At 56.3% G+C, this 18,987-nt stretch overlaps 1 protein-coding gene across 1 annotated transcript in view; it reads left to right on the top strand.

Moving 5' to 3' along the window:
• The window catches only part of COL17A1 (collagen type XVII alpha 1 chain), a 52,050-nt gene that overhangs the window by 18,590 nt on the left and 14,473 nt on the right, over positions 1–18,987 (top strand). Inside the window, exons 9-32 of the mRNA XM_044240450.1 lie at positions 349–492; positions 1,764–1,922; positions 2,530–2,601; positions 4,062–4,133; positions 4,882–4,950; positions 6,004–6,165; positions 6,508–6,588; positions 7,725–7,769; positions 8,671–8,850; positions 9,360–9,581; positions 9,870–9,899; positions 10,085–10,111; positions 11,473–11,499; positions 11,601–11,663; positions 12,387–12,491; positions 13,155–13,217; positions 13,821–13,856; positions 14,412–14,465; positions 14,720–14,755; positions 15,230–15,265; positions 15,914–15,976; positions 17,139–17,174; positions 17,441–17,512; positions 18,305–18,331. Of these exons, the coding sequence (XP_044096385.1) occupies positions 349–492; positions 1,764–1,922; positions 2,530–2,601; positions 4,062–4,133; positions 4,882–4,950; positions 6,004–6,165; positions 6,508–6,588; positions 7,725–7,769; positions 8,671–8,850; positions 9,360–9,581; positions 9,870–9,899; positions 10,085–10,111; positions 11,473–11,499; positions 11,601–11,663; positions 12,387–12,491; positions 13,155–13,217; positions 13,821–13,856; positions 14,412–14,465; positions 14,720–14,755; positions 15,230–15,265; positions 15,914–15,976; positions 17,139–17,174; positions 17,441–17,512; positions 18,305–18,331 (1,881 nt within the window). The remainder of the gene's footprint in view (positions 1–348; positions 493–1,763; positions 1,923–2,529; positions 2,602–4,061; positions 4,134–4,881; positions 4,951–6,003; positions 6,166–6,507; positions 6,589–7,724; positions 7,770–8,670; positions 8,851–9,359; positions 9,582–9,869; positions 9,900–10,084; positions 10,112–11,472; positions 11,500–11,600; positions 11,664–12,386; positions 12,492–13,154; positions 13,218–13,820; positions 13,857–14,411; positions 14,466–14,719; positions 14,756–15,229; positions 15,266–15,913; positions 15,977–17,138; positions 17,175–17,440; positions 17,513–18,304; positions 18,332–18,987) is intronic.

The following is an 18,987-nucleotide window of genomic DNA, read 5'->3' as shown; positions in this document are numbered from 1 at the left end:
TCTCACTGCCCTGCGCATAAATCCCCAAGTCTGGCAGTCTAGGAGTACGGTCTTCCAGCCACAGAATTCTCCCCATGGTGCCTGGTGAGGTCTAATTAGGAAATATATACTGAGGACCTCCCCGTGGAGGCACTGTATTTATGAGGCATTAATATTACAAAGTATCAGCTTAATATGTGCTATAAATTGACAAAATGCGAAAATTACAGTGCTGACCAAAAATATCCCGGCGTGTGAAGCAGGTGCCATCCCCCATCGTATTCCAGATACCGTTAATGTCCTTCCCGCTGCAGCTGGGCTGGGGAAAGAACCCTGGGCCTAATGGAAAATGTGGGCATCACCTTACAGGGACAGAATTGGATGATGTTAAGCGTTTGCTCAAGGGGAGCCGATCAGCAAGCGTGAGCCCCACCCGGAACTCCTCCAACACCCTCCCGATCCCCAAGAAAGGCACAGTGGAGACCAAAATGGTGACAGCGAGCTCCCAGTCGGGTAAGTCCCGTGGCTCCGGCTGCCATGGAGGGAAGCGAGCCAGGTGGCAGAGTTGGCCTGGCCCAGGAGCTCAGCCACCCCAGCAGGCCTTCTGGGGGGGTGGCAAAGACCTCACAAGGTACTGCGCCTTCATGCTTTGTGCTGCGTGACCATGTGGGCTGCACGCTGTCTGCCCCACCGTCCCGGGAGCATGGGGCTGGGCTCTACATCCTAGAGAGTCTCTCCCGGGACATTCTTGACCTCCCTTGGGAATGTGTTGGCCATGTTCCCCAAGTAAAGACTCCTGGGGACCCTTGTAGTGTTTCCCTTCATTTATTCAGTGACTATCCTTTGCCTCCTCTATGCCAAGTACCAGGCACTGAGGAGAAGCAGCAGAGAGAGGAGATACTGCCCCTCGTGGAGGGGGGGTGGCCTCTGGGGGAAATCAGACCGATAACCAGGAGATGGTAGTCAGATAGGAGGAGTGTTGCGGAACCCTCTGAGTTCACATGCCTACTGAGTGCCAGGCAGGTTCTGTAGGGGGGTGCAGAGACATGAATAAGCAGATCCTCAGAGGGAGAGGAGAGAAGGAGCCAGGTGTGCTGTGATGTAGAGCTTTCGGTCTTTGACTCCTGAGAAGAAGAAAAATCCCTTGAGATCGTGACCTGTCTCTTATGTAAATATAAGACAAACCTTGGGCCAGTGTGCATGGTTGCCTGGCCGGCTCCCCCAGTATAGTGAGGAGGCAGAACTGCTTCAGATGTGCAGGAGCACCAAAGCCCCCTCCCGGGGGCAGAGTGGCCCCAGGTCTGGTGGGCATATAGGAAAGTTGACAGGGTCTTACCAGGGAAGACTGCCCTGAGCGCGTATGGCCACAGACCCAGGCCTTTGCTGTCTGTGCGTGCCCTCTGCCTGGAGGTCTGTGTGGGATTTGCTGTTCCTGGGTGTCTGTGAAGGTGGAATCAGCAACAGACGGGAGAGACCATTGGTCACCAGCACCCCAGGAGGTGGGGAGGGCCTCTTGGAAAAATGGGGAAAACTCCAAAGCAAAACTGACCTACTTCAAATTTCGCCAAGAGCCAACAAGAATTTCTAACACGAGAGACCAAGTGTTCACCAGCTCCAGGGTTTCGGATGGAAGTAGGCTGGCCAGCTTCCCTGGACTGAGGGAGTTCCCGGACATGGGACCTTCCGGGCTAAACCCAGCTGGGCTACACCGGCCTGCCTGGGTTATCTCGCACGGAGCACCGACTGGTCTCTCACGGGGATGCGGCCTGCCTGTGTGATTCCAGTGTCCGGCACCTATGATGCCACCATCTTGGACGCCAACCTTCCCTCCCACATGTGGTCTTCCACCTTGCCAGCGGGGTCCTCCATGGGGACCTACCACAACAACGTGACAACCCAGAGCTCGTCCCTCCTCAACACCAACGCCTATTCTGCGGGATCGGGTATGTGGTACGGGGCACTTCCCCTCCCACTGCTGGGTACCTTGCACCTTTACTGGAGCTGAGGGACCCCTCTGGTATTGGCCCTCTCCGCAGCTTCCCTGAGGGGCTTTCCGTGGCCCGGCGTCCCATGATTTTCCCAGCTTAGTTCAGTCTCCGGGTGTTTCTTTTGATGGGTTCCATATGAGAAAGACTGTCTAGCACAGTGTCAGAAAAAAGGGTCATGAGAAACAACATGAAAAACAGATCTGAGGAGCCTCGTTGCCCTCTGCATAAACTGGATAAACTGTGACCTTGAGTACGTCAGTTAACTTCTCTGGGCTTCAGATGCCTTTTCTGCAATGTGGCGACTAACAAGAGGGGCTCTGGCTGGACCCCATGTCCACTCGAGACCTGACCATCCGAGGACCATCCCTTGGCTAGGACCCAAGGCTCACCACAGACAAATTGGTTCTCTGCTGCAAGGCAAGAGTCCATGATTTCGTATAATCAGAAATGTAACAAAAGCTCAAAATGCAGCCCGGCCCTTCCTTCCCCGGCTTCTATGTGCCCACCCCCCCGCAGTTCTGGGCCCAACGCCCCTCTCACCGACCTTCCTCCTCCCCTGCAGTCTTCGGAGTTCCAAATAACATGGCATCCTGCTCTCCCACGCTGCACCCCGGGGTCAGCACCTGCTCCTCAGGTCAGTGCTCGCCAGCTTGCATGGCCTTTTTCAGAATGTTTGCTTAAAACATTAGGATGCTCGCTCCTGTTGAGGAAAACTGTGGTTTCTGCAGAAATGTCCTCTCCGCCCCTGAGCATGAAAACTTGCCTCAGTGTGCACGGGGACGCAGACGCAGGGCCCAAGGGTGCCCGCCCACGGTCAAAGGTGGAGCTCAGCCCCCAAGGGCAAGGCCTAAGGTAGAGGGGCCAGAGGCCTCACCTACTTGCTTGTCCTGTGCTGGTCCCTTTCTCCTCTGTGAGCAGTGGAGAGATGGAAGAAAAAGGGCTGAGTCAGTGCTCTGGACATTTTTCAGGTGGAAAGTATTGTTACGTTAGAAGGATCTTACTTCAGATCTTCTCGTAAATACTGTAGGTCATTGGGGGCTCAACCAATGTTACTGCTTAGTTTCCAATGCAAACATGACCATTTTAAAGGAATACACGTTCACTCTGTTTCCACGTATGTCATAACCACACATTATGTATATGTTACCGGCCACATCTTGTTTTTTCTTTTTTTTTTTTTTTTTTTTAACGGCTTCTGCCTTCCCTCTCTGTTACTGTGATTAGTAAATATAACGACGTGGGCCTTCTTTATTTAGCTGGCTGGTACGCCCACAAGTGCGAATGTAGCACTCTTGTTTCAAGAGCCCCACCAAACCCAGAAGACACCAGGTTCACACTTCATTCCTTCTGCCTTTGCCCTTCTGCTTTTCCAAGTCCTGACTGAGGAAGGGGGCCGATCTGGGATCCAGGATCTGTGCCCCAAACACTAGAGATGATGAAATAAGAGAAGCTCTTACCCCAGGAAGATTGAGCTCCTGATCATTATTTAAAGACCAACAACCAGCCTCTGAAATCCTAATGGGAGCCAGGGGAATTTTAAGTGTTTGAGTCTCGAGGAGGAAGTGTTCAAGGGAAAACCAGGGGCATGCCAGGTCAGCCCTCTCAGCCCCTCTGCATCTGCGTCCTATGCCCACAGTTCCCCACCGTGCCCCAGGGTGCCCCAGGATCCCCCAGCAAACACAGACTCCCTGGGATATTAAGTTGGCTCCCCACCCAATGAGGAGCCCAATAGACCTGAGCTGAGATCGAGAGTCAAGACACTTAACTGATGGGGCCACCCAGGTGTCTGGACCCCTGGAATATTTTTAAATGTCCTGGGATACAGCGACCTTGTTCAGACCCCATGAAAGTGACCACCATTCAGTTGTGTGCACTCACTACGCAGGGTAGCTCAGGACCCAGTGCTGAGAGCATTTGGCCTATGGTGGGGATCCCTCTGTCCCTCACAATGTAAGAACTGAGAATGCCGGGTAATCTGTCCCTTGTGAAGGCCTTCATCGTGGAAGTGATTCGGGGGCTCTGGGGGCTGCCTCAAGCTAAGGGGACCCCCCCCCCCCGCCACCTGCGCTCATCTGCCCTCAATTGCTTTCACAGTGTTTGGCATGCAGAACAACCTGGCACCCAGCTCGTCCGCCCTGTCCCACGGCACGGCCACCGCCTCCACAGGTCTGTAGCCGAGGCTGGCGCTCCAGGCCCCGGCAGTGACCCCTCTCAGCAGCTGTAACTCACAGTCTTCCCTTTCAGCAGCCAAACTGGAGGGACCAAAATATCTCCAAAAATCAGTCAGCATTTCCCCGCCTCCCAACCTGGAGGTGCCAACTTCTGTCACGTGCAGGCTCAGACAGGAGGGAAACCACAGGGGACCCTGTGCTGTGGCATGTCCCCTGTATATCCCTGTCTCACTGCTGTTTCTGATGGTCCCCGTCACTGTACATTGATCACCTGGGTGATTTTTCTGGTGTAGCCCCTGTGAAGGCCTGGGCACAGGGAGCAGAAGAGGTGTGACCCTTAACCTTTGCCCTCAACTTGCTTACTGTTTACTTGGAGTAGAGAGTCTAATACATGTGAAACAACCGGGCATCCTGTAAGACAACATGCATCCAGGTATGCAGAGCAGGTGTTAAGGTTATAGGTGTTCTGAAGGGAAGGAATCCTAGGAGGACTTCATGGAGGAGGAGGAATTTTGGAACAGACCTAAAAGGATGAGGATTAGACCAAGGAAAGTTCATCTAAATTCACTGCCGCCCCTGTGACTAGAGAGAGTTGTCTTCCTTATTATTGTCCATTTTATTTATTCTGTGCTCTCCTCACCTGGGGAGGCTGCCGGGCTGCTAGGGCTGGTCAGACTACTTCTGAGCCTCAAGGAGCCACCCTCCCACACTGGCCTGCTCACTCAGTGGTTTCTTTCTTGCAGCGTACGGTGTGAAGAAGAACGTGCCCCAGAGCCCTGGCGTTGTGAGCACTGGTGTGTCCACCTCTGCCGGTAAGCATGATCTCTGTCTGCTGAGGGCAGCTTGTGCTCCGCGGGGACACCTGCTATATGAGAGGAGAGAGAACCCACTGCTGGTCCGAGGTCTGCAAACATGACTCACCCTGAGGCCTCCCGGTTGCCATGACAGAGCAGAGGCAGCTGTGCCCCTGGCCCTACCTTGGCCTTCCCGTCCAAGGGGTGGGGCGGGGAGCTCCATCCTCCACACCCGCCTAGGGTCAGGCATTTGTGCCTCAGTCCCCACCCATGTCTGCAAGCCCCCAGCCTGCTCCTGTTGTATGTTCCCCATTGTAAGAACCAGGGAGCCCATCAGGAGGTCCGCACACATTTCCACTACGATCTTCATCAACTTGGGCTCACTGCAGCTGGTGGGTTCTTTGCTCGACAAAGAACTGATCCCATTGCTTCCTTCCATTCAACAATTGGTTGATTCAAAAAAGACTTGAGTACCTGCTTTGTATGAGACGCTATTCTCCGTGACTGAGCAGAGCCGTGAACAAGGCAGACTAGATTCCCACCCTCACCAGGCTGACCACCCAGTGGAGGAGGCCGATAGACCAGGAGACCAAGTACAGGAGAGGATGAGAAAAAATAACACCCACTGGAAGAAATAGGTGGCTTGCTAGAGACAGGAGTGTATGCTTGTTAGATCAGGTGGTCAGGAAGAGCTCCCGCCAACCCAGGACGGGAACCCTGGAGGCTGAAGGCTAGACATGAACCTGCCACATTAATTAAAGAAGTGCCTGAGAGACCAGGGGACTGTGGCCCTTTCACTAAAGATCCTGTAACATCCAGGTGGGGAGGTAGCATTAGAGGTCAGCCGCCCAGCATTTCTGGCATTGACTTCTGATGGCCAGGCCCAGCCAGGCAGGGGAGGTGCTTTGGGTCCCCAGGAGGGTCTTAGTGACCGCTGTTGGCGAGAACCGGCCTTTGGGCATACCCGCTGATCCCTCTCTTTCCTTCCCCGCTCCTCTTGTCCTCTGCCTTCCTCTTCTCGTTTCTTCTCTCTCCCTTGTCCTCCTCCTTGCTGGCTCCTCTCCTTTCCAGCCTGCACCACAAATGTCCAGAGTGATGATGTTCTGCACAAGGACTGTAAATTCCTGATTCTGGAGAAAGACAACACGCCAGCCAAGAAGGAGATGGAGCTGCTGATCATGACTAAGGACAGCGGGAAGGTCTTCACTGCCTCCCCAGCCAGCATCGCTGCAAGTACGAGGGGGCCCACTCTAGGCAGGTTTCCCAAGAAAGGCAGACCCTGTAGGAGACATTTTAATAAGAAAGCCACAGTCACCCCATTCAAATGAAAAATGCCTGTCTGAATAGGGTGTTCCAGGTTCTGCCTTGAATGTAGATTAACATTCAGGAAAGTTCTGGTAAAATACTCCCTGAGGGGTCTTTGGGCAACGGAAGCCTAAGCACAAACCCAGATGTGGGAGATGAACTCAGGGAAGCTGGGCCCTCTTCCTACCCCGGTGTCCACCCAGGAGCAGCTCTGGGGTGGGTGGGGCAGGAGCACAGAATACCCTGGGTGATCCTGGGTGGTGTTCACAGCGTCTTTTTCAGATGACACCCTCAAGAAAGAGAAGCAAGCTGCCTACACGGCTGACACCTGCCTGGTATCAGAAGCTAATGGTGAGAGGAAATCGGAGACTGTCCCTCTGACTTTTATCTAGACGTCTACCTCTCATCTTTTTATCCTCTGACATCTCGCTGCTCAGAATGCAGCCTCTGGACCCGCAGGACGGGCGCCACCCAGGAACCTGTTGGAAATGCAGAGTGCCGGGCCCTGGCCCAGACCTGCTGAATCAGAGGCTGTATTCCTGCAAATCTGCAGTGGTCTCGGGCTGTGTGTGCATGTGCATGTGCATGTGTGCGCACACACATGTGACTACAGCAGACGCCTTCCCAGGGTGCGTCTGCCGTCTCTGGCAGGATTGTTTTTCTCTGCTTATTCCCTATCCCATAATTTTCAGAACTACTAGAAAATGCTTCGCAAAGCACTTGCTACGTTTTTGTTTTTTTTTTTTCTTTCCAAATACTTGGGTTCTCTCCCAGCTAACTGCATTTCTCTGCATGCGCTGGGCCCTGTAGACTATCCCCAGATCACTGATTACAGGGAGGTCAGTAAAGAAAGAGGAGAGTTGGGCCCTAGAACATCTTTTCAAAATGCAAATGCAATCCATTACAGTCTTTAGCAGGCCCTATTCTAAGGAAATGCTCACTTTGAAGACTTACATTTTAGGGTGGAAATGGGGCTGTGGAGCTAAAAGAGGCTTTGCAGAAGCTGAAGAAAGCTGTAAACAGTTTTCCCAAAAAACTTCACATGTGCTTACAAGCACTTCGTGGCTGGATGGCAGGGGGAGCTCACGCACTAGCCCTCCAGCCCCCTGCCCCAGGTGAAGAAAGTGTTCCGAGTCCCTGAACCAAGAAATCAAGAGTCCTTTCTCACAAGCACCTTGATCGTTTGGATGCAAATGTTGCCCCTAACGTGGAACCCCAAAAGTGTCTTGGCTTGAAAGATTTAAGGTCACAAGAAGGTTGAGACCCTGCTTTTCCCACCAACCATTAATGGCTTGTCAAGCCATGTGTTTCTCGATGGAATTGTTGCAAACACGTTATCAACAAGGATTGAGTGAGTGAATGTCCCTGCTGCTGGGATGGCATCGTTCCTTCAGGTTCTGCCCACAGTCAGCTCACGGGCTGTCCTGTGGGCTCCTGCAGTTCAAAAGCTCAGGTCCAAACCTGTGTTCTTGGCGTTTGCCTTCCAGGAGACGTGAAGACTGTGTCCACCAAGGGCAAGGCCACCTCCGCAGGTGGGTGACAACAGCAGGTCCTGCGGGGACAGGAGCTGATGGGGCTGGTGGTAATGAACGGAAGGATGACTGCCCCCTCACAGCCGGGACACACGGGCGCCGCACCTCTAAATCATTCTGGAAGGTGGCAGGGTAGAGGACGGCAGGGCCACAGGCTGGGGTCTGGAGCAGGGCTGCAGCAGGAGGCCCCGCGTGTGCCCTTGGGCACTGCCACCCAGAGTCCAGGTTCTCTCAGCAGGCCAGGAGCCAGAACCCCCAACCTGGGCCTCGAGGGCCACGGAGACCACTTGCACACCTGCCGCCCTTTACATTGGCTCACTTGCTTCCACAGTTTTGAGAGAGAAGCAGGTCAAGGGTTATCAGCCTATTTTAGACACTAAAAACCCTTTCCACTAAAAACAAAACCCATAAACCTTCCTGGCCACCCTGAGTTTAATTCCAGGCACAGCAGGGATTAGGAAGAAGGAGCTGTGCGAACGGAGATGGGGAGATGGGAAGGCTTTGGGTTTGGACATAATCAAATGCAGGAGGTGGTAGGAAATCAGGGATCGTCATCAGGATTTTTAAACTTTGTGCCCTGTCCTGTGCTAACTACCTTAAGTGCCTTATCTCCTTATCCAATAACCATCCTAAGAAGGAGGCAAGCTCTTAACCCCATTTTATAAGAAAGGAAACCGAGGAGCAGGGCCCCCCTCTGGCCCGCGCAGCCAGGCTGGTCGGGTGCGTGCTCTTCACCAGCCGGGGCCTGTGTTCCATCCTCCAGCCCGGCTTCTCCTTTAGGGCCTTGCAGCCCCGGCCAGCATTGGCTCAGCCCCTAGGAAGTCTCCAAAACCTAGAGAATTCGGAGGGAAGAGGGCACGAGTCTACTGCATTCACCTTACCCTTCCTTTGTCTTCCACAGATATGCACAACTACAACCACCGTGGGGGTGGCGGGGGCGGCGGGGGCGGCGGGGGCCCGTGGGGGGCGGCGCCCGCCTGGTGCCCCTGCGGCTCCTGCTGCAGCTGGTGGAAGTGGCTGCTGGGCCTGCTGCTCACCTGGCTGCTGCTCCTGGGGCTGCTCTTCGGCCTCATCGCTCTGGGTACGTGCCCGCAGGGGGCCCCACTGCCCGTGCGGAGGGCGGGAGTTCGCAGGTCCCGGGTGTGGAGGGTAGAGGGATTGGAGAGGATGGGTGTGGACACCCTGTTACTGTGGATGAGCTGATGGGGCTCCGGGCCACTGGGGTCCCGGTGTGGCTCCCAGCCGGGGGCCCTCTGTCCGCAGAACAGCCTGTGAAGCAAGCACAGGGCGGCTCTTAGGAACCAGGCCAGGCCTTACCAGAGCCGCTTCGCACCTTCTGCATGCCCTGCCTGGGCCTCTGTGTGGCCCCTGCCCCCACCCCCAGGGAGGAGGAGTGGGAGGACGAGGAGGAGGAGGGCCCTCACCACAGCACAGGACAAGGCCGACCCCCAGTGCCATGTCACGTGTACCCCCCCACCCCCCTGTTCATCACGACAGGTGCCCTGTGTGTAGGGGTTGTAGCGCGATGTCCCTAGAGCTCCAGTTTGGGCCGCATGGAGGCCCCATGATAGCCTGTCTCCCCCGTTGCAGCTGAGGAGGTGCGGGCTTTGAAGGCTCGGGTGGCCGCGCTGGAGGAGGGCCGGGGCGACGTCCTGCTCTACGACCAGAAGATGGATCGCGCCAGTAAGGACCGGCTGCTGGGCACCGCCCCCCGCGTGGGAGCAGATGCCGGGGGCCTGGGACTTGACCACCACAGTCAGGAGGTGCTCTGGCTGTTCGTGAGGGACAAGCTGAAGGCTGAGCAGGAAAGCGGTGAGCATCCTTGTTCCCCCTCGTTTGCTCCTGCGGGGGGGTGGGGTAGAGGCTGGGACCTGGGGGCTGGGTCCCGGGGGAGGGGGACTGGCCTTGCCATCCCATCTGACTGCTGGGAACGTTGGCCTGGAGGCCCGGTGAGGAGACTGCCCCAGGTCACACAGCCAGCACCCCTTGGAGTCTGGGTGCTAGTTCCCACCACAGCCCACCTGGTGTGTGTCCGTGTGTGTGCATGTATGTGACACACACGGGATGTGCCACTAACTCCAGGCGTACCTTCCCTTGTAGGAAATCTCCGAGGAAGCCCCGGCCCGAAAGGTACTAGGTAGACTGGGCCTTGACCCTGGTCTCTTTTCCTGCCCTTGGATGGGGGTTTCTGGTTGGAAATTTTCCAGATTGAGGGAGGAGTAGTGGAAAGATCTTGCAGTGTCTGTCGGGAGGGCTGAGAACGGCCCTCGGGTTCTCATCCCATCTCATACTTCTCGTTATCTGTCTGATTTCAGGTGACATGGGAAGTCCAGGCCCTAAAGGTAAATCAAGTGTGGCGCTTTTGACCCGGAATGTTAGTAAGGGCCGGTTTAAGGCAGTCAGCCAGGCTCTGGCTCCTGCATCCCGTCTTCCTGGCCGACTCTCCTCATGTCGGGACTGCAGACCCTTGGGCTTTTGGGGGTTTAGTGACAGAGCAGGGCTCTGTGTCTCTGGGGCATCACTGTTCCTCATCCCTCCTCCGGGTTCTTGGAACTCCCCCCACAAGGACCCTGAATGTATCAAGGGCCTGCGTCTCCCTCAGCTCCAAAGGGCAGCTCAAGGGCCTGGAACTGTACATAATCCTTAGGGAGATTTCTAGAAATACAGATTCCTGGGCCCTGCCAGGAATCAGATCCTGTGGAACTGGATCTCTCCCTCCTCCCCGCAAGTTAATTCTGATGACCCAGGTCGGGCAGCCAGCTCCCAGGGGAGGCTAGAAGTGACTCCCAGCAATCAGAAAGGGGGGTCCTGTGGGGGAATCCAGCAGGGGCAACACCACCCGCCTTCGGGGAAAGGGCAGTGTGTAGCAAGGAGGCAGAACATACTCCCAGGAAAGGGGACCCCACCGTCTTAGTTGGGGAACAATTGTGGGCTAACTTGTGTGACACACATTCATCTGCCATAGGAAATGTATCTATTTCTTCAGGAAAGTGGTTGACAATCAGTGGGACAGGCCCATGGGTGGAAGAGGTTTCCAAACCCAATGACTGCAGCAGCACCCCTTAATCTAGCAGAGTGGGGTTCGTAAGCTTCAGTGTGTAGGAGAGAGAAGTGCCAGCAGAGGCCGGGCCCTGCCCCCAGAACCTGGGATCTGGCAGGTGTGGGTGGCGCTGGGAGTCCAGGGTCTTGCTCACCCAGGTGGTTCTGAGGCCAGGGGAGCCTGGTCCATTCTGAGAACCACTGTTCAAGGTGACGGGGTGGCCCTCCATCCCCAGCTTTACCTCCTCCCAGAGAGAGCCCAGTGCAGGAATGGGCGTTCCTCTATCCGATGGCTTCCGTTTCCCTTCCGGACCCCATGCTCCCAACCCCTCACCTGGGTCACTGCATGAGCTCCCTTCTGGAAGGCTCCAGCTTGCAGGCCACACACTGCTCCTGAGCATGCTGGATGTGAAGACAGCTGGTCCTGGAGTCCCCGACTCTCCAGTTCCCATGAAATACAAGATGTCACATTTGAATTTCAGAGAAATCATTGTCACTATGTCGCAAATATTGCGTTGAATATACTTAGGCTACAAACATACTTAGTGTTTATCTGCGTCCCGTATATTTACTAAATTTGGCAAACCAACTAGTCCTACTAGTGGCTCTTTGAGGTAGCGAGCACAGGTCCTCTGACTTCTCACTTTTCTCTCTGTCCCCACAGGCGACCGAGGGCTCCCTGGGACTCCAGGTGCGTAACCTGTGATGGCGTGGCCGGTGTTGTGGGCAGCTCAGCCCTGGCTTCTGGTTCTAGGGGGAAAACAGGGCTGAGGTAGTCTTGTATTTCCACAGGCCTCCCTGGGCTCTTGGGCCACCCGGGTCCAGAAGGACCAAAGGGACAAAAAGGCAGTGTGGGTAAGAACCTCTGCCCATTCTTTCGTTTCCTTATTCATTCGTTGATTCAGTAGCTGTTTATTAAGTGTCTGCCGAGTGCCAGGCCATGTTTCAGGAGCTGCTCATCTTTGGGTTGGGGAGAAAGTCTGCAGACCTGACAAATAAGTGAAGTACAGAGCAGGGTCGGGCATGGATCATGAATCGTGAAATGGGGAAGACAGAGCCAGACAGGGCCCTGGGAGCGCCAAGGGGGTAAATTTAAATAAGGTTGTAGAGAAGGCCTCACTGAGAAGCAGGTGCCCTTTGAACAGACTTGAGCAGACTGGAAGGGGGTGAGGTAGCTGGGGTGAGGAGTTGGGGGAAACACTGCCCCTGGCCTTGGGGCAAGAGTGTGCCATGGTCAAGGAGTGGGGGGGAGGAGGGAGGCCTGGCTGGAGCCCACCAGAAGACTAAGGGTCCGGCGGAGGCAGGGTGGGGCCTGGGAGGGTGTGGTAACACTGAGCTTTTCCTCCTAGTGAGTTACGAAGCCGTCTGCAGGTTTGGGGCAGGAGTGGCTTGTGATCCACTTGGATTTTCTAAGGGTCACTCTAGCTTCTGGGTTGAGCCTGGGCTGCAGGGGTAAGGGGAGAAGCCAGGAGAGCGGGTGGAGGCTCCAGGCAGGTGTTCTGCCGGCGAGATGCTGCCGCTGGAGCTCTGAGCCATGGCACTGGATCCGAACTCTGAGATGGCTGGTCCTTTCTTTAGGGGAGCCAGGCATGGAGGGACCCATGGGCCAGAGAGGGCGAGAAGGCCCCATGGGACCTCGTGGTGAACCAGGGCCTCCTGGGTTTGGAGAGAAAGGTGACAGAGGTAAGAGGCTCCTCCTTCCTCCTTCCTTTCATTTGCTTTTGCTGAGCACCCATCTCAAGCCGGGCTCTGTGCCAGGTCCTGCTAAAACTGTGCTCTCATGGGGGAGGTGGGCCAGGCTGTGCATTCGGGTTGAAGCTAAGAACCTGTAGGGCGTAGAATCCACAAAGAACACGGTCACAGGGAGAAGCAGAGTCACGGCTGAGGTGAAGGGCTCTGGGCAGAGCAGGGCCTGGATGAAGGCCTCCTGTGGCTAGAACTGGGCAGGGAAGGAGACCCAGGCCCAGCCCTGGGGGAGGTGGGGAAGATTTTACATTAGATTCCTAACCACAAGTCTGCTTTGGTCAGGGGAAACCAAGCACAGACACCAGAAATGCTCAAAACGCCAAAAGAGCATGAACAAGAAGCTTTAGTTTTAGTTCGACTTTCCCTTAAAAGTATTGTTCAACCGGGCAACAATTACTGCACACCCGCTGGGTGCCAGACCTCGTGCAATGTGAATAAAGGCTCTGGGGGCAGAAACTGAAGGTGTTTTGCAGATTCGTGGTCTCAAGGAGGTATCCGATGGATCAGAGGCCACCAGCAGCCTGGGAAGTGTCCCCCCCACAAATGGCACTGCCTGGCTGGGTGGGCAACCAAACTGAAGGGCGTCTCCTTTCTCCCCAGGGGCTGCTGGTGAACCTGGTGTTCAGGGCCCACCTGGCGTCCCAGGTTCTGTGGGTCCCAAAGGTAAGTCAAGTGCGAGGAGGGTGCCCAGATTTGCCACGTCCAGGACCAGGATAGATTACGGAGGTCCAGGCACGGGGATGCTGGCATCCAGGACCTGTTGCCCCAGGCCTGCACAAGGACAGTGGGCCCAAAGAGCGTCCCCGTGAAAAACAGTCTCTGGGGGTCAGGACTGGGGTTGTATTTTTGGCTTCATGGAAATTTGGGACCATATTTCCATCTCTCTCCAGTGGCTACTTTATGTGGCCCCTAACTGGGTGGGTGGGCCAAGAAGTCCACAGTCAGACAAGTTCCACACCTGACTGTGCCCAGACACACTTGTTCCGAAGCAACATGTGTGGACAACTCAGGGCGAACGGGGCCTTCTGAGTTTGACGCCCATGTGGCCAACTGTCCTCCCTACTGCTGCCCGGGCCCAGACGTTTTTCTCTGACTGGTCCCACCAACTGCAGCTGCCTCCCTAAGGAGACCTTTGCACTTGGGTCACCCTCAGACCCACTGACGTGGGGTCACCTGGGAGTGAGCACCCCCCCCACCCTTCACCATGGGGTCGGACCTCCCTGGCCTGTGCCTTGCCCCTGATGGTGGCTGTCTTGTCCTTCTCAGGTTCCAGCGGTTCTCCTGGCCCACGGGGTGTCCCAGGTCAGTGTGCTGTTTATATAAATAGATGCTCTTTCTGGGGAAAGGAAAGGGATGCCTAAGGGAAAAACCTTTTTTAGAGCAAAAGAGGTAGTTATAAAGTGAGCCTGAAGGAGACCCGTCTGTACGTGCATCCCCTGAAGCTGAGGTCCGGCTGCCAGTGGTTCCAGTGAGATCCGGTCTGACCCGGCTCCAGCAGCAGGCAGTCCCCGCCTGTTGCTCCGGAGCAGAGTCCCTGCACCTCCTCCCTGGGGGCCCGTGCCTCTGTGCCGCACGGGAATCTGCCGCAGTGCACACCATACCATAGGCCATTGTCTCTGCCCAGGTCCCACTCTGTGTGTGTCTGCCCCACTCCCCACCCGGGGCCTGGTAACACGGGCTGGGAGCTGGCCCCGGACGAGGGAGCAGGGATGTGGGGAGGCATCTGCGGAGAAAGCAGCCCCAATGTGGCCCCAGGGTGCGTGTGCCCCTGTGTGTGCACGTCTGTGCCCGTGTGCACACCCTTCAGCCCCAGAGCTGGGCCCCCTCATCTGCCTGTGTGGTTTCCTTCATTTGCAGGCCCAATAGGTCCCCAAGGGCTCCGAGGGGAAGTTGGACTTCCTGGTATCAAAGGTAAGCTTGGGAGAGGACCTGGAGGGGGAGGGGACATCGCCCTGTAGATGCCACTCTCTCAAGGAGGAGGTCTGGGGGGCCGGGAGGGTCTGGCAGCTGTGACCAGTGGCTGGTGTAGGCTGACAGGTACGTGAGCAGAGGGGAGGTCAGGATGGCAGGAGAGCCTGTCTGCACACACAGACCCTGCCCTTTCTTGGTCACTGCTCCTCCCCACCCCAGGGCTCTTTACACAGAGTTGTCTATTATCTTTTCAGGCGACAAAGGACCTCTGGGGTCACCAGGACCCAAAGGTACGTTGCTGCTGCTCAGACAGCCCTGTTGCCTGACTCCTAGGAGCTCAGAAGGGACCCCTGCCTCAAAGTCTGGGTGTGTGTGTGTGAGGGCACATTGCAGCCCAGCCTTTCACCTAGGGACACTGAGGCAGGAAGAGGGGAAACAGCCACCATGTCACAGCACTGCGGTCGGGTGGTCCACAGGGGGCCGGGATACGGGGTTGAGGCATGTGCCCTGTACTCTGCTTCTCCTCGTAACTGTGGCACCCACTTGAGTGCCAGTAGGCCTGGGGGCGGTCTGTGGGTGACCCTGGGGGGAGGGCAGGCTTGCTCCTTGGTTCACCAGTGCCCAGTCCTCACCATCATCCTCCTGACCGAGGCTCGTGGGCACAGAACTGCTCGACGCTGGGATTCTGTCCCACTGAGTGAGGGGGTTTTCCTGGCTCCTGACTAATGCTTCTGCCACCCTGCCCTGCCCCGTGTTTGCTTCAGGTGACCAGGGAGAGAAAGGACCCCGAGGCCTCACAGGTCAGTCTTGCACAGGCATCTGCTGTGATCCATTAAAGACTTCTAGCAAATCCATTGGGCCCTGGAGGCAGAAAGAACCACAGAAGCATGAGACAGAATCTCTGTCTAAAAATCTCCAGAAAACCTGTAATCTAAGAAAAAAAAAACAAAAAACAAGAACACAAGATAAAATAATGAAGGGAGTGGAAGCCAGCATCAAAATGTATGCGTAGTCCAGATGGAAAACATTTGGAACAGAAAAGGGAGTTTCTGGTTGTCTTGGATGATTTGGGGGAGATCCTGCGGGGACAATGACACTCTTCCCAAAGTAGCAGAGGCTTGGGAGCCTCTCATCCACTTACCCTCCTGCCACCTTGAATGATGGAAAACGGAACCCAGAGCAATGGTGCTTTGGCTGCAGGGGCAGTTGTGTGGGGCTGGGGAGTAAGCTTCAGCCCCGGCATGGCTCTGGGCCCGTCCACACCCACGTGGGGACCCGGACCATCGCCGCTAAGCAGAGGCTGTGTCCCCAACCCTGTCGGTCACCTCAAGCTCCCTGGCTGGGCAGATGGGGGTCTTGGGGGAGGGTGGGGAAAGAGGAGCGTCCTGTAGGTGTCTAGCACGCGTCTCTTGGAGGCCTCCAGGCAGCTTGGCCTGTTTCCTTTGCAGGTGAGCCAGGCTTGAGAGGCCTGCCTGGTGCTGTGGGTGAGCCCGGAGCCAAAGGAGCGGTCGGTGAGTGTCTCAGAGGAACCAATGCCATGGGTCTGCCCTGCCGGTCATCATGGCCGCAGAGCTGAGCGCCTGCTTCTGGACCTGCCTCTCCTGTTCCCCAGTCTGCCGGCCCCTCCAGAGGGCCTGTGTGCAGGTCGCTCCTGGGCCCGGGCAGTCAGCTCTGGGTTTCTCACTGCTGGGGGGTGAGTGGTCCATGTACGCTGCTCCCTGCCTCTAAGCCTCTCTGGCCACTGGGGAGGACAGACGAGTATCGAGGTCCTCTGGGACCCACAGCATTGCAGGCCCCGGCCCTCCAGAGCGGGCATCCCGGCCAGATCCGGGGCTTAAGCATTCTTCCGACGCTTAGCAAAGTACTTGTCAACCAGGACGGGGAAGCTGGCCACCGACCCTCCGAGGGGCATTTAGCACCAAGTCCCAAAAGGGTCTGAGCTCCACCAATGGGGCTGTGGTGTGTTCATTTTGGCGTTTGTTATAAAGTGAGAAAGCTCTGGACGCCCGCAGGCTGCCGTGTGGGGCAGGTCAGATGCTTTACCTGCCAGGAGGGAAGACCAAACTCGTACAAGGTGACAGGTGCCCGGAGGTACAGAGGGCTAGGAGAGCACTGCAGAAGTCTCCTTCCAGCCGGAGGGGGAGGAGGGCCATGTCTTGTGGCCTTAGGAAGTAAGGAAGATGCGTTGTGGTCAGCGCGGAAAACTCCGTGGAGAGGCAACATGAGTGAGGACAGACGAAGATTGGGGAAGAGGGGAGAAGGGGGAGGGCACCCCTTCAGACAGAGGTTAGCGTAATGCCCAGAGGAGAGGAGAGCTTGGAGGACCTCGATTCCCAGGACCTTGAGTGAACAAGGCAGACATGCGCTGAGCATCTGGTGTGAGCGGGATCTCGCAGGCCCTGGGGATGCAACAGGGAGTTGCCGACCTGTGAGTTCCCTGCAGGAAAATACACAATTCCTGGGTGAGGGGAAGAGGCCAGGGAGAAAGGGGCAGCCAGAGAGGGGTCCCAAAGATGAGGCTTCTTCCCTGGTTGGCAGCTGTGGGAGGGGCCACACGGGCTCTCACCTGGGAGACAGCCGCTGAGAGGCTGCAGGGGCTGCAGGGCAATTGAGGGAGGGAGGCCCTAAGTCACTCCCTAGGGTAACTGATGAGCTGTGGTTCTGTTTTCCTAGGACCCGCTGGCCCCGATGGACACCAGGGTCCAAGAGGTGGGTCACTGTCCTGCTTTCCTCACACTCCCTGCCAGGCCTGCCCTGCCCACGTCCCTGCCAGGCCGTGCCCAGTCCCCCGTATCCTCATGCCAGCAGGGCACGCATCATGTGGACCCTGCAAGGCCTAAGTCTTACTCCCCTTCTCCTTTCTACCTGCCAGCAAGTTCCTCAGTAAAACCCCAAGAAACCAGAGGCTCAGATATGCTGGCTGCTTCAGCTTTCCTAAAAGGAAAACCTTTCGATGTTGCTCATGCTCTCTGCAGGTGAACAAGGTCTGATGGGGATGCCTGGAACCCGAGGACCACAAGGGCCTTCTGGAGACCCAGGAAAGCCAGGTAACAGAGTGGGAAGAGGGAGCCGCAGCCGAGTGTGTGTGTGTGTGTGCGTGTGTGTGTGCACATGCGCGCACGCGTGCTCATGTGTATGTGTGTATGCACCAGTGCGTGTGCCTTATCCCATTTCCCTCCAGCATCTCAGCTGTCGCAGTACCAACTCTGGTGATCTGGACAACAGAGATGGACAATTGACAGATTAACAGAAAATGAGTTCTAGATAGGAACAAGGAATGTCTTAAAAATTGCAGAGTTTAAGGCCATTTCCATCCATACTCTGCTACTCTGAGCACCCCTGTCCTTCCCCCCTCTGGCCATCCCTGGGCCCTCACCAAATACCCCGCAGTCTGAGAAGAGGGGCCATTGTTAGGGTTTCTGCTCAAGGCCCAGTAGGAGCAAGAGCCACCAGGTCACAGGAGGTCAGACCAAAGCAAGCCAAGAGAGCTGCAAGGGCAGGGCAGCATTCAGTCGAGGGGCCTACTCCGGGCCGGGGGGCCGCCTGGCTCCTTCGGTGGGTGCTCAGATAGGGAGCACCGAGGGAGGGAATCTTGGGGGGCCAGCATGAGTATATCAGCTTGCTGGGTTCTTGGCTCTCAGATGCCGAAGTGTGTGACCCCAAGCAGGCTAAGATCCATCGCCTGATGGAGCAATGGTCCTGTCATGGCAAAGTCCAAACAACACTTTGTCCAGTGCTGGGAGGACCCTGGAGTCTGTCCTCCCTCTGCTGAGGTTGTGGCTCCTCAGCCCTTCATCCATCTCTCTCTCTCTCCCTCCCTCCCTCCTCCGTCTCCATAGGTCTCACCGGACCCCAAGGACCTCAGGGTGAGTCCTGGGCCCCTCCCACCTCCAGATGACCTCTGCCCAGCCTCCTGCTTCCAGCTTTTGGCCAATGCCTCACCAGTCACCTTGGGGTTTCCTCTCCTCCCTGCGGCCCCCCGACCCCCACAGATTGGTTCAGGTCCTTTCACTGTGAGTCTTAAACACCTGAGGAAGGATAAATACACACAAAATAATCTAGAAAGCCCTTGTGGAAAAGTGAAGTTAAACCATGGGCCGCTTGGGTCTGCCTGGTGCGGGCTGCAGGAGCCCCGAGGAAGCCCCAGGCACAGGAGTTGCACTGGCCCCATGGAGGCCCCCTCTCTCGCTGGCAGGGTAGGATAGGGGGCTCCCTGCATGCACAGGCCCAGTGTCCCTGGGACAACTTCAGTGGCAGTCTGTTCTACAGCTGCACTGGCATTTGGATTTCAGAAGTTGTCACCATGCCCAGCCCCAGCTCCTAAAGGAGATTAAGTAAAGATGTGAAGTAAAATCAAGCGGCAGGTCTCCCCCCACAAGCTGAGTGCACGGGCCTCCTTCACATGCTTCCTGGTAGAGCTCAATAGACCAAAGCAAGGCGGAAAGCAGCAGCCCAGCCCTTACTCCCCTCCATGGCTGGGAAATGTGGGGACCATAGCTGCCTTGCAGACTATAGTGGGGCT

This window comes from Neovison vison, chromosome 2 (assembly GCF_020171115.1).
Source record: "Neovison vison isolate M4711 chromosome 2, ASM_NN_V1, whole genome shotgun sequence".
Taxonomy (NCBI): Eukaryota; Metazoa; Chordata; class Mammalia; order Carnivora; family Mustelidae; genus Neogale; species Neogale vison.
This window is presented reverse-complemented; position numbering and strand designations above follow the sequence as displayed.